This window comes from Diaporthe amygdali (genome assembly GCF_026229845.1).
Source record: "Diaporthe amygdali strain CAA958 chromosome Unknown NODE_14_length_1008325_cov_65_372321, whole genome shotgun sequence".
Classification (NCBI taxonomy): Eukaryota; Fungi; Ascomycota; class Sordariomycetes; order Diaporthales; family Diaporthaceae; genus Diaporthe; species Diaporthe amygdali.
Window position 1 is genome coordinate 396,121 of NW_026517034.1, and position 13,444 is coordinate 409,564.

General features: G+C 51.6%; 5 protein-coding genes across 5 annotated transcripts; 2 read left to right on the forward strand and 3 right to left on the reverse strand.

The window, feature by feature from the left end:
• Positions 1–410: 410 nt before the first annotated feature.
• On the reverse strand, positions 411–2,141 carry J7T55_003428 (llantoate permease of the major facilitator superfamily; the record flags this gene model as incomplete). The annotated part of the gene is made up of 3 exons (XM_053143450.1): positions 411–1,672; positions 1,736–1,838; positions 1,905–2,141. 3 exons carry the CDS (start codon positions 2,139–2,141, stop codon positions 411–413), a joined length of 1,602 nt encoding a protein of 533 aa, XP_052993679.1.
• A 3,383-nt stretch (positions 2,142–5,524) lies between these two features.
• On the forward strand, positions 5,525–6,487 carry J7T55_003429 (uncharacterized protein; the record flags this gene model as incomplete). Its single annotated transcript, XM_053143451.1, has 2 exons — positions 5,525–5,875; positions 5,930–6,487. The coding sequence occupies 2 exons, from the start codon at positions 5,525–5,527 to the stop codon at positions 6,485–6,487; spliced, it is 909 nt and encodes a 302-aa protein (XP_052993680.1).
• A 1,018-nt stretch (positions 6,488–7,505) lies between these two features.
• J7T55_003430 (uncharacterized protein) lies at positions 7,506–8,666 on the reverse strand (the record flags this gene model as incomplete). Its single annotated transcript, XM_053143452.1, has 4 exons — positions 7,506–8,119; positions 8,196–8,280; positions 8,362–8,488; positions 8,623–8,666. 4 exons carry the CDS (start codon positions 8,664–8,666, stop codon positions 7,506–7,508), a joined length of 870 nt encoding a protein of 289 aa, XP_052993681.1.
• Positions 8,667–9,127: 461 nt separating this feature from the next.
• J7T55_003431 (uncharacterized protein) lies at positions 9,128–9,334 on the reverse strand (the record flags this gene model as incomplete). Its single annotated transcript, XM_053143453.1, has 1 exon — positions 9,128–9,334. One exon carries the CDS (start codon positions 9,332–9,334, stop codon positions 9,128–9,130), a length of 207 nt encoding a protein of 68 aa, XP_052993682.1.
• Positions 9,335–9,648: 314 nt separating this feature from the next.
• Positions 9,649–13,326, forward strand: J7T55_003432 (uncharacterized protein; the record flags this gene model as incomplete). The annotated part of the gene is made up of 5 exons (XM_053143454.1): positions 9,649–9,868; positions 10,298–10,587; positions 10,709–10,797; positions 10,857–12,039; positions 12,487–13,326. 5 exons carry the CDS (start codon positions 9,649–9,651, stop codon positions 13,324–13,326), a joined length of 2,622 nt encoding a protein of 873 aa, XP_052993683.1.
• Between the last annotated feature and the right edge of the window lie 118 nt (positions 13,327–13,444).

A 13,444-nucleotide genomic window follows, 5' to 3' on the forward strand; every position in this document is an offset into this window, starting at 1 on the left:
CGGCTGGTCGAATGCGCTTGGTGAATGAAAGCCATTGTGGCAGCATCACTTTAGCCAACGTTGGCCGCATAGCAGCTGGGACGCCTTGTACCTCGACGACATCTCGGTATTCGGATCCATACTCCAGGTATCAGGCTACCGCAGTCGATCTTATGTGTGGAAAGCTCGAGCGACTTGTACATCGGTAACTCGACTGGCAGGCTATAGCGGACACCATCCATGCTTTGCTCGATAGTTGAGCAGAGCTGCTACTATTTAGCATGATACCCTCACATAAAAATTCACTGAATATCTCAAGACTTAAGTGCCTAACGACCTCGGCTTGGGGCTGTTTTTCTACATATACCCTGATATGGGACGCCATTACTCGACGAGCAGACACTGCTTCTCCCGGTTACTGCGCTTATGTGTCACAGCTGGTACAGGAAGTACTTGTTTTCCAAGTCCGTAAGATCCAGCAGCGAGATGTCTGCCTCAACCTGCACAGTGCTGCCGTCTTTTTCGACCTGGACCATACCAACAGGCCGGTACCCCAATGCCTCCTGTTCCGCGATCCACCCTTTTCGCTCTTTGTTTCTTCGCGACAGGATGAAGTGAATCGCAAACATGCAGAGCGGAGCCCCAATCCAACTGACCACAATTTGCGTGATCCAAGCCCCATAGTAACGCGGCCCGTCCTTCTCAGCCCAGATCTGCGGGCTCACCAGATTCGCCACGCTATAGCCCACCATCCATATCACATTTCGGAATAACTTCTTGGTGTACCCACCCGCTGTCGCCGTGTTCCATCCGAGGGCGATGATGTATGTGATTCCGAACGTCGAGCCAGCAAGCAGCATGCAGGCGAGGAGCGGCAGCCGTTCAGTCCATTTGATCGCAACCATGCCGATACCGCCTGCGACGGCAAACATGGACCAGAAGGCGCCCCAGAACGCGGTGCGGCCGGGGAAAAGCTTGAGGAAGACGGTGGCGAAGACGGAACACACCACGGCGAAGGCACCGCCGGCGGCGGACACGAGCGTCGACCCGAGGGTGTCGACGCCGATGGCGAGGAAGAGTAGGTTCTGTTGATACGCAAGGTTATTGGAAAGCTGGTTTGCCAGCGCGGTCAGGAAGAAGAGCCAGGAGACCGGGTCGCGGAGGGTCTCATAAATCTGGGACTTCTTGACCATCTTTTGCTCGATGGACGACTTTGTCGCGGCGTGGATCCGTCGGATTGTGTGGACACGCTCGTCGAGGGTCAGGAAGCTGGCTTTCGCTGGGTTATCCGGGTAGAAGAAGAAGGTGTACACTGCAATGAACAGAGTGATACCGCCGGTAATAATCATGAAAAATTTCCACGGCAGGACGGCCTGCGATTGAATGTGTAGGAGCCCATATGCGATAAACCCAGCCGGGATGGGAGATGCGAGGCAGGAGGTCCAGAACAGCGGCTGATAACGCACAGCCTCGGCCGGGGTGAAGAACATGCCCATTGTCACCTCCATAGCTGGGACGAGACAAGACTCGAAGAAACCTAGGAAGAACCGCAGGGGGATGAGGCCGCCATAGCTCTTAGCTGTGCAGTGGAGAAAGACCACTACCGACCAGAGGAATACTGAGATGGTGACAAATCGTCCCAGCGGCAGCTTCTGCATCAGGTAATGACCGGGGATCTGGGCGACCATGTATCCTGGTGGAAGAAGCACGGGTGAGTCGCTCAGTTCGATCCTAGTTGAACATCGAAGTATCTTACCAGCATAGAAAAGCGTGTTGAGATTATTGTACTGGGTGTCATTGATTCCAGTCTCCTCGTATATACCCAGTAGGGCAGCATAAGACAGAGTCGCCTTGTCGATCTATCGGGAGTGGCATCAGCCGTGTAAGTCAAAGATACTCACTCCGTGGACAATTTGTTAACATACATAGAGCATAAGATCGATGATGATGACAAGCACCAGGATATGGTTACGAATTTTCGCCTTGAGCTTCCCTTCAATCTCAGGCGTCAGCTCGCCGACATTGGCGCCATGCTCCTCGAGCAGCTGCAAAGTCTCATCGGCGCCACTTTCCGAGACAACTTTGGCCAGTCTGATGGAAGCTTTGTCCGAGGACACTGAAGGCTGTTCCTTTGCGGCTTGGACGTTGTCGTCGTTCACCATGGTGAATGTACGGAAGCTTACGGTCAGACTCTGAAGAACCGGTCCCGCGCCAGGCAAAGGGGGTTCAAATACATCCTACGAGAGCCTACCGCTTCAGTGCCTTTGACTTATAAGCCATGTTCATTCTTTCATGAACCGCTTTGCGGCTTACTCTGCCAAACAGGCAGTAAGAAGCTCATGTTATCTTCCACTTGTGGAAAAGTTTGTGATCGCGACTTTGGTTCCACGAAGCACGCAAGGCGTTGATAGCAACCAACGAGGCATCAAGAGTGGGTTATGAGTTCATGTCGTTGTACAGAAATTCCTTATCGCCGTTAAGCTGGAAATAGTCTTTCAGGCACATCGAAAGTTGTGCAGGGGGCATGAGTCGGATGCTTCTCGCAGCCGAGTGGCTGCCGACATTTTGGTGGCGGGCCGGATGAGCGGAAACCAGATTGGATGGGCTGCAGGAGCCAGGCTGACGAAAATCATCACGTCTACAAATTCGGGTTCATGTTGAGAGCCGAGAATTAAAGCGAATATGTTGTGCTATGAACATTTAATCTGCCCGGGCAGGGGCTCTCCGGCAACTTTGCCCTCCCATTCCACAATGGAAATCAGCCAGATCTTCATGACAGCTTTCTGTTGGACATTTCTTCCAAATTGTCTCTGGAATGGACTCTGTTGCCTTGAGTATTCGCAGTCGGTGAATCTTGGGAGCCTTTATCTATACTTCATCAAATTAGCTTGTCTTGCAAACAGAATATGACATGACAGACAAGGGTGGTCAAGAAGGATTGAAGAGATACGTAAAAGTACGCTCAAAAAGGAATCGCCGATCTTCTATCCACTCCGGTGTAAAGACGCCTCAGATACATTAGTTACACGATGCGCGTGGTCACACATCTGACTCACATTTCGATAGGTTCATGCGGGTAAACCCATTCTTTTACTTGTCTCTCGACCGATAGCAAGTGAAACACGCAGGAGCATGGAATCCACATGCGACCGAGGCTTGTACCTCGATATAGTAGGTTCAATGTCCAATCTTGACCAGTTCCGATATATTAAATCGCCTATAAATCATTCATCTTGCCAGATTACCCGTCACTGTCCCCACGAGAAGACGCCTGGTTGATTTAGAACCTCCACCTCTATACCATGTGCACAGTTGTTGACCATTAGGACGAGCGACCTTACAGATATACTAATAGCTACACAATGGCATAGAGCATCACTGCCTTAGAGACAAGAGACAAAGGAAGCTGACCGCAGATATAGTTTACTACAGCAGGCAAGGTAATCTACACGATTAGTATTCATAGAACGTTGATTAAACTACTACCACGAACTCTGAGACACTACCAAATTGATCCTGGCGTCAATGCTCTTGCAGAAAGCGGGCCAATTGACGCAGCTTACTGTGTTGTGGAGAAATGGGTCGTCAGTTGTCGATACACCTTGCGAGGTGGTGCATCCTATGGCATCCAGCCAAACCACAAGCTCTAACTTATTCTCCCATTGGGATATCTCTTAGAAATTTGGGGTTCTCGTATCTATCCCCTTCTGCACTATATGTCAGAAGACTCGCGCTCGTTTCCAGCCCAGTAAAATCCGCGGGCGTAGTGCGCTTGGTAGGTGGCGAACAATGAACTCACTGATATGTCAGCCTTGAGGATCCAGGTTGTGTGAGTGGTCTAGTTTCTCCCATAATATGATCCACAATATATTTCATGGAAACACTTAGATATTGAAACATTGGTCCATCTAGACTGGCATTGTCAAGCTTTACTTGCAGGCATCCCATGGCAGTGGTGATCCCCCAGGTGCACGCAGCTTTTACCCGGGTGGTCTAACCCGTATATAAACAGGTAAAACACATATCATATGTGCGCGCTGACCTGGTCGATGTAACTGTGATCTTTTCAAGCACTGCGGGGATTTTTGATTGCTTGCTTGCGTAAACCTTCAGGGTGTCAACCGGACCTGGTTTGCGTAGCCTTCTATTTCAGGGAGTATCGGCCGAGAGAAGATCACACTCGGCCGAGATCTAGCCATCCATACCCCAATGCGTAAATGTATGCCATGACCTGAATTCCTGAGCAAAGGGATGAATGTCATATGGAATTCGCCACTCACAGAGCATCTCTTTGTGTGAACTATGCCGCATGCATTTGGCAGATGGCCCTAGGAGCATTGCTAAGCTTAGACGAATTGGGAGATGGTCGCTCATTGCAGCTCCAGTAACCCCAACCCGCGCTTGTCAGGGGCTGCGAATCAAAGTTTCAATGTTGCTCGCCAACGAGGCCGGATCACAGACGTTCCGTCCGCTCCCCCCGCAGGACGCCGGCCACGGACGGCCACGGGTCCCGCCAACACCCAACACGGGAGTGTAATACGCTTTCGTGCTGCTACAGGAGTCGATTCACCGTGAAAATTCGTCCGGCTGGTCGCCTGATGATGACTCGGACGGCTGGGTACGATGAGACCGGGCAACGTGTCATGGGTACGGGTGGTGAAGTATCGTCGTTGGACCACAGCATACCGCGCGACATGCCACCTAGACACAACACAAGCCTGACGGGCAGTCTCAAAATTTTCGAGACGAACCTCTGCCTATGGGCACTAGCTCTCCCGTCTCTCTATTGCAGGCGGTCTAGGAGAGGTGGTCGCGCGTCCTCGTGCCGGTAAGCATCGCTTCCGCGCCATCTGGCCGACCTAGTAGACCGCCTCCTCCTATTCCGGAGAACAATGCACATTCATCCATCTAACTCTGAATAATCTGCAGCCAGCTGGCACTGGCGAGCTGCAGCGCGCCCACACTGCGCTCGGGATGAGTAGAAGCCGGCCTGTTTAATCTCTTTGTTTATGGGCACCTTGCCTTTCCCGACGGAAGCGCGGGGCCTTGCGGTCACGTTTGGGCTCCTGTCAGGGACGTTTCAGCCAATGGCCGGAACGCCCGTTGAGCAGCGCTTCAACATCTTCTCGGAAACCAACCTACCCGTCTCTTCGGATCCTCCTTTGTGAGCAGATCTGCACGGCCTAGCATGTTTGGACTACCACACTTGCCCTTCCACATGACAGCCGTGGCCTTGGGGTGCTCATCCGGTACTTAGCATCCGGGAGCCAAGCCGCCGAATGTTTTCCTAGTTTTTTTGTTTCATAAACAAAATGACAGCGCGGCCCGAATGGGTTGCTTCTGTGCAGCCTCGTGCTTACATGGTCCCGGAGTTTTCTTGTATACCGACCCATCCTTTACAACAGCGCCGACGCATGCAGTAAGATGACCAGGCCATTTAAAAGTTATGTTGAGCCGTCCATCTCCGTCCCTACACGCACCTTTTCCTTGGATCCCCCCTGGCCTCTACACATGGGCTCATCCAAACCGTACCCTCTGGTCCAAGATGCCCGGAATTAAGGTCTTTCACGTCACCGCGCTGGCGACCCTCCTCCTCTCGTCTGTGTTGTTGAGCATAGCGGCTCAAGACACGTGCACCACCAGTAGTCAGCCAAATCCCATCGCACAACAGTATCCAAACGACGCGACAGGGACCCTCAACACAACACTGGCGATAGTACCAATACCTCTTTCTACTGCGAGGAGCATTATACCTTCACAGCATGCCATCCTCGAGGGTGCATATAGGAGCTTAATGCCCGACTTCCCAGCGGACATGTACCCTGTGCTTGTGACAGCCGGACTGGACCACGATATCCAGCTAGCTGCTCTCAGCATCAATGTCCAGGATTTCCAGGTGAGCATTCTCGTGACAAGACTATGAGAACACAATGCTAACTGACCACGACAGCGCTTTGGATGGTCATTCCCCTTCATAGACCTACTTGGCGATGGCTATTCATCATTTACGATGGCGCCAGCTCAGATGATCAGCGCCGACAACCAGGTGGCGATCAATGGCTCCCGAGCCTACGGCACGACAGTTTACCCGTCTAAATTCGAGCCTGGGTGCGAAGCCTATGCACGGTTACCGAGTGGCTCAACCTACTTCAAAGGTCAAGCTGCGGACGACTCCGGCAAATACGTCACGCTGGAGTTCTCACCCCTCGACCAAGGGACGACCAACCCTTTCCCCGTCGAGGTCTACCAAAACATCACAAACCAGCCAATCTTCGCCAATGGCACTCAGTGCGATCGGCAAGTACGGCTGTTCAATTCGACTATTAATGAGGGCCAGTGGGCACCAGCGCCGGTAAAAGGTACGGTGTTCTCGAACCTGGAGCCTTTGAGTGACACGGAGGGACTGGGAGAAGTTTTTGGAATTCTGGTTGATACCCCTTTTATTGAGTTTAACATGCTGGATTGCACAACGTTGAAAGGATACTCTGGCACTGGGCCTGGAGACTAGACCGAGGGCATAAGGTTTAAGGTTTTGCATCTCCCATTTCCATATAGAAAGGGATAATTCATGGCGGGTTTTGAAAGATATTTGATGAACTACATAAAGTCACATTGAAATAAATCTCTGACGACGAATATGCTTTAAATATGTTCCACAGGACTGCACAGGGAACCTGTGGCGCTAGGATCTCTGTTTCCTAAGTTCTTGTACATGATCTCCGCAATCTTGTGTGCTTGATTCAGCTGCGTCAAGTGTCTGGTTCAAAAGAACACTCCATGAGAGTTATAAAAGAGATTGAGGCGTATGTGATCAGGGTGAGCAAAAGAAAACACAAAGAATTCAGTCTCACAAAAAGATGGGATCGTCACCAATTCAGATACGATTCTGCAGGTCTTCGAGGTTTCTCCTAGCTAAGACTCACAACAGTAGTTCCAGGGCATTGTTCTGCCCGAGGCTTGCACTCTGGGCTGATAGATCACCAGGCATATCCATCCTTCCGTCCGAACTACCCACAGTAATTCATGCCTGTGAGCCACATAATGAGCCAGGATCGACCGACATATGATGCCCATAAATACAAATGGCGCCAGAGAGAGCACGCGGAGCCTATTGTTGGAAAAGTGAGTCACTTGAGCCCCGAGAGCTACCTGCTTGCAGTATTTCCCCCTCTATACTTCTCCCAAATCAGTACAGCTGCGGACAAAATGCATCCTCACATTAGATTAACACCAGGAGAAGGGAATGTAGTGGATACTGAGCGCCCTTGCGCTGGAGTTGCCTTGATTTTCATAACAGCCGAGCCTAGATTAAGAGTATAATTCATAGGCTATCGACAGGTACCCTTCAGTGAGTAGTGATTACTGCATTGGTAGCATCCCGCTATGTGAGCACCAAGATACGGATGCACACCTGACTGGATAGAAGCATCCTATGAATACCAGCTGCCTGCATAAGCAGAGAAGCACAGCCAGCAGTACCACAACCGTCATGACGGCAAAAGACGTGACAAGCAAGCCTAGATTCTCTACCAGAAGTCCTTGGCCTTGATCTGGCGGATGCACTTCAACCGACTGCAAAAGTATCGGATTTTTCCACGGCTGTCCACCACCATTCCGAACTCGGGCTGCACGATGTAGAGAATCGGATTGGCACAGATGGTTTCGTCACAGAACATGCAACTCGCCTCTGGACCGGGTGCCAGAAACATAGAGTCTTTGGCTTCGCCAATCCTCTTGAGGATCTCGATGCTCAGCTCGGGAGCCTTACGGAGGTAGGCGTGAAAGTCGTCACCCATTCTCGACAGGACTGGGTAGCAAATCTCGACGAAGTGGAATATCTCGGCGCGTAAAGGCTCATAGACGTCGTAGTAGACGTTGGATGTGTCAAATGCAAAGATAGCACCGGTCATGGGGTCGTGAAGGGCCTTCTTGAACTTCTCGGGCTCGGCTTCCTTCAAGCACCCGTCGAATATAATCTCGGAGGAAGCTCTGAGGCGGTTATTGAGCTCTTTTATGATAGCGTTCTTCAGGGTAATCACCTGAAAGAAGTCTGCGTGGCGATAGAGCTCCAAGATGAAGTTGTAGAAGTAGGCGTCATCCATAGGTCCGTACACCTGCAGGTCAAATCCAACGGCGGGCCCTGGGAACATAGAGTCAGGTCAATGGTTTTCTGCAACAACGTGTACCGAAGTCGGGCCGGGGGGGGGGGGCCTTACTGGCCACATAGATGTACTTGATGATAGCTGAAACCATGGTGGGAGTCACCACTTCCTGCAAGTTGATCATGTTGCTGAAGGCCTCCTATCGTAACGCTTAGCATTGCTATGCTAGAACCAGGCTGCATTCTGTTAGATCTGGAGCCAGGCATCTGTTACAACATACCATGAATTTCATTGCGAATGTAGCCCGAAAGTACGGGTTGCGATCACAGAGAATCGCTTTGTGGACCTTGAGAGTGAGTTCGCCACAGCGAACAACGCAGTCGGCCCCGTCGCCGGTGTGCAGGAGCCTTAGGTCAGGTTCAACCCGTTAGAATATGCGTACAGAGGCGGGTGATGTGTGTCAAACGGGGAAGAGTGTTGGGGAAAGTTTATGGAAACCGGTGGAAATGAAAAATTGAGTTTAATGTTCATAGTAACTTACTGGGCATCACTCTGCTGCTCAGCAGAGAGAGGAACTTGATCCATCTTTGCAGAGTAATCTTGCTTTGTTGCTTGATGGTACAGCAGTGATCTGTTGATTGGCAGAGATCACAAGTGGTTGGTGATGCAAGTTTTGGCGAAGCTCGTTGGGTGGAAAGTTGGGCCGGTGAATAGACTTCGACTTCTTCGCGGTTGGTCTGATCTTTCTAGTTCGCGAGCTCCAGGGCTCACCTGGTGTCCTTTTCTACAGTATCACTGCATTGTCTTGCACTCTGGGAACCAAACAAGGAAGTCTACTTCTAAGACAGCATGTAGCTGTCCAATTACTTCTAAAGCAGCCCAGAAGCTGCCTCCAAATCCCCCTGTCTTGATGAGCCATACCTTGGTTGCATAACTGTGTACCAAGAACATGGTAACGCGAAGATTGAAGTAGTTGATTGCCAGGCAAGTTTCTCCACAGTCATTAGATGTCACTGGAGGTGTATCATAGTTTTATTGAGAGGATCTCATGGTGTGGGCAAGTTGGTCATCCTGGACTTCGCAGTCTTGACCAGCGTAACCTTGATATCGTTTTCAATCTGTTTGCGTTGATTTTGTTTGTGATTGTTGTCCAGGTCATTTTTGTTGGCGCTGATACTGTTACATGACTGTGGCTCATGTGACATAGACTGGGTGATGTTAATCTCGCCGGGTCGCTGCTTATGGAATAGCATGGTTCAAAGATTGAAATACATCGGCTCTTGCTTCATCTACTCGATTTACTCGTTGGGACTATGAATTACAACTTGATATGATAGAGCAGACTTCCCATTTCGTGTGCGATTACTCTTCCTTTCAAACCATAGGGGCCACACAATTAAGCTAAGCAGATGATTTGACAGTTTTTGTGTGAATATGTGACTGTAACACTAGAGAAGGTCCTAACCTCTGTTTGCTTTGTGTATTTTATGACCTGAATACGGCGATCAACTATGACGGCGGTCACATTACTCTGTCAGCTCCAGCAGCCGTCGAGGTGTGTCGTAGCATGATGCACATCGCCCAACACGTGTGCCTCCTTCTCGTCTATGCTCCAAAGCAATGGGTAACCAGCGTCCGCGATGCCCACTACCCGCGAGAACTGCTATTCTGCGACTTGTTCCATAAAATATCGAGCACATCGCGTCTGCCACAGTCTCCTCATGCCAAATGGTACAATCTCAGGGATGCTTTCAACTTTCTAGTGTTTCGAGCGACGGGTGGTCAAGGTCCAGGTACTAAGCCAACAAAATCATGTGTCTTAAACCGATACTAATGCATTACAGTAGCGAAAGTGTGTGCAACTCGCTCAAGCAAAGGCTGGGAATAGGTCAATACTACCGGTACAAATCTCGAGATTATCAGCTCACAACAACGAAGTCTCTTCTCTGGAGATAGCGAAACTCGGACTGTAGCATGAGTCCACGTCTCCACTTTGATTTACGTACAGCTTTGGCTATCCAAATCGAAAATATATAAGAGTTGTAGGCTTTGTTTGTGAATTGAGGAGTATGGAGCGAGATAGCCTCGGCATGGATGTACCCTTGACCATAATTTTGGTGAGAAGATACAAGCGGGGACCCTTGACGTTGGATGAGCCAACCACACCACGGTGAGGGGACGGCCACGTGACCTGAGCCAAGGACTCGGATGCCAAGGTCTCTCCCAACCTCCTTGTTTTCTGACCGGCTACCTACTCATCTACGACGTGCCCCCAGCACCATCGACGGCTTTGGGTTTCCCATCCCGTCTCAACTCATACCGTCGCCACATAACGCTACTATGGGACAACGCCGCATATGAGCGCTCCCCAGTTCAAAGGTACTCGCACCGGCGGGTGACCGCGCATGTCTGCTCAGCGCTGAGTGTCGAACGCACCGGTGACGCGCGCCCGAGACCAAACGCGACTGGCTTCTACCCACTGTCCACGGGCAGTGGAAGACCCAGGGTCTTGGTGACAACCGTACTGCTGCTTCTGACCTAGTGCTGGGCGAGACATGCGGGAACGGTGCCTCGTCTCTCCGGCTCTCCTACTGTCGTCTTGATTCGGATCTGTCAAAAGGAGTCAGGGCTGCTCTGCCGACCAGAAGCCTGGGCGGGCGGGATTCCTGTCCTTCATCATCATGGATGATGCGATACAGGGGCTAGAGCTCGCGCGGTTCGTGCGCATGTGAATGTCCTCCAGCTGACCATCTCTAGGCTTCGCGCTCTCTCCAGCTTACACTTCTTCACACCGGCCGGGTCGGCCCCGTCCACCATGAGCTCCCTAGATTTGATCGATGTCTCTGCTCAACCAGCTATCGCTTCCTGGACCCACGACTCTGGGGTGACTCGTAGACTCGATGCCCTCCGGCTTCACATTTTCCACGATCCCTCGACCAGCACTGCATTCTTCAAGCTGCGGGCCACGGTGACATTCAAGGCAACTAGCGCGAAACCGAAGAGGACAACAGCTGCTTGGCTTCACATTGCTCCCGAGAATGTTGAGACGATTAGCCTGGAAGATGAGGAAAGTGTTGATGAGGTTATAAGCAAGATGATTGGGCCGAACACCGTCTGTTGGCACTTTTCTTTGACTCGACCCGCCACGCTAGTTCTTCCACCAGATTACGATGTCAAATCGAAGGGTCAACCATCAGACGATTCGTTCCACGGCCTTTGGGCTCTCGCCCGGGCCACCAAGTTTTCGATTTCAGCGAGCTTGCCTGCTCGGACCGTTTCCAGAGGACGTTTGATGTCCCTGTGTGCGGCTGCGTCGAGACCTCAATCGGGCAAAGGCACGACAGCCGTTGAAACCGCATCCGCAGATGTCAAGCTCGCTAGTAACAAGCATGCCGCTGATACGGCTAGTTTGTACGGTGGTAGAGGTGGGCAGATTGTCGAGCTCGACAGCCTCAATCTCCCAGAACCTGCTGGCAGCGCAGCATTCCCGCCGGCGTACTCAGATATTGGACCTAGTCCGCCCCTCGCGGCGGATCCTCCCATGGGCAAAAAGCGGCGACGGAGGACCAGCTCAGAAGCCAGTGCAACGGCATATCGGCAAGTCGACAGCAAGGCTATCGAAGACAAGACGGCTTTTGCGAATGCCTTCAAGAATGACTTGAAGGCTGAGCTGAAGGCAGAATTGTTGAGTGAGCTCAGGACTGAAATGAAAGCTGAACTCAAAGACCAGCTTAAGATGGAGCTGGTCAGTGAGGTGATGCAGGAGGTAGAGAAGCGAGTATTGAAACGCGTTGAAGAACGTCTGCAAGAACAGGCAGATGATTTTGAGAAGCAGCTGTACGACCTCAGGCATGAGTTGGGCGCCACGGTCTATTCCGAGGTTGAGGATCAGACGTACACCGCCCGAAAAGAGTTGGAGGATTTCGTACGAGAAGAAATGGAAGAGGCTCAGAAACGAGTAGAGGAGCGAGTAGTAGATAGACTAGAGAGTGCCAACTTGAATATAAGATTTAATGACCGGTAGAACTTGAGTTTCCAATTCCCCAGTTCCCATCGCGCCTGTGCTGTGAGGTCTTTGGGCTGAATGCAGTTCTGCTGCTGTATTTGGGTGAGGAGATTTGAGAGGGCATGGATATTGCATATGTTTGCAATCACCATCCGGAAAGGCTTAGATGAACCATCATTTTTTGTTTGTCTTGGGCGAAATCGTTCAGACTTTCTCCACGTTGGAAGTGCGCTGGACAACGCCAATTCAGGGTTAGGTTTCACCGGACCTTGGAGCTCCCAGATTCAAGGTGACGCAGGTAGCATCTGCAGACCCATCTTTCAATCAGCTACTGCTAGACAAAAGGCATCTTCGGACTCGTGTCTGGTTCGGTACATCACAAACTGTCATCGCCTACAGCTCAAAACGTTGGCTCGACGACCGGACACCATGGCACCCATTCGCGTACCCAACGCTGAAGACTTTACAGCCTTAGCACCAGACCTGGCAGTCTCTCTGCATTTCCCCTCGCCGCCGGAGTCAACAACCGCTATCCTGATCCTGTTCCACGGGCTCGGTGACTCGGATGCCCCCTTCGCCGGGTTTGCTCAGAACATCAACCTTCCAGGCGTTCTCGGCATCTCAGTTCGAGGCACCAGCCCGCTGCCACCAGCATTGCTGGGCTTGCCGCTTGATAGTGGGCCGCCGAGGAATTTCCATTGGGGAGACGACTTGAACCTGTCATCCGCTTCAGGTGGACTGGATGCCGACCCTGGTTTCACCAAGGCGACAGAGCTTGTTCTGAATCGGCTCATCAGGGAAACTTTGGTGGAAAAGTGCGGCTGGGAGTTGGCCGACATCCTCTTCTTCGGCTATGGACAGGGAGGCTCACTTGCATTGGGCTTGGCCTCTAAGGTTCGTGAGGGTCCTCAGGTTGAGGAAGTGAAGGAGGACAAGGACGGAAAGCCTGTAGAGACTGGCAAGGCGTTCAAGGGCGTTGTGTCCATTGGGGGAGACCTGCCGCCCTCGATGATCCCATCGCTGAGTGCAAGGTCCAAGTCGGAGACGCCGGTCTTGATTTGCCGTGGGAAGTCATGCGACACCGTTGATGACGATGCCGTCGACGTGCTCAAGAAGGAGTTCTCAAACGTGCAGGATGTCAAGTGGAACAAGGCGGACAGTACCATGCCTTCGAGCCAGGAAGAGGTGCTGCCGATGATGAAGTTCTTTGCTGAACGGCTACGAAACGATGGGATTTGAAGGAGCGTGGGTGGCACTTTCTTGGATCAGCTATTTGGTGTTCTCATCTTGTCCAGCGCAGTCGACGCCCTGGGGACTTCTTTCCCGGCGGCAAGCGGCTTCCTGTTATCTAGGTAAA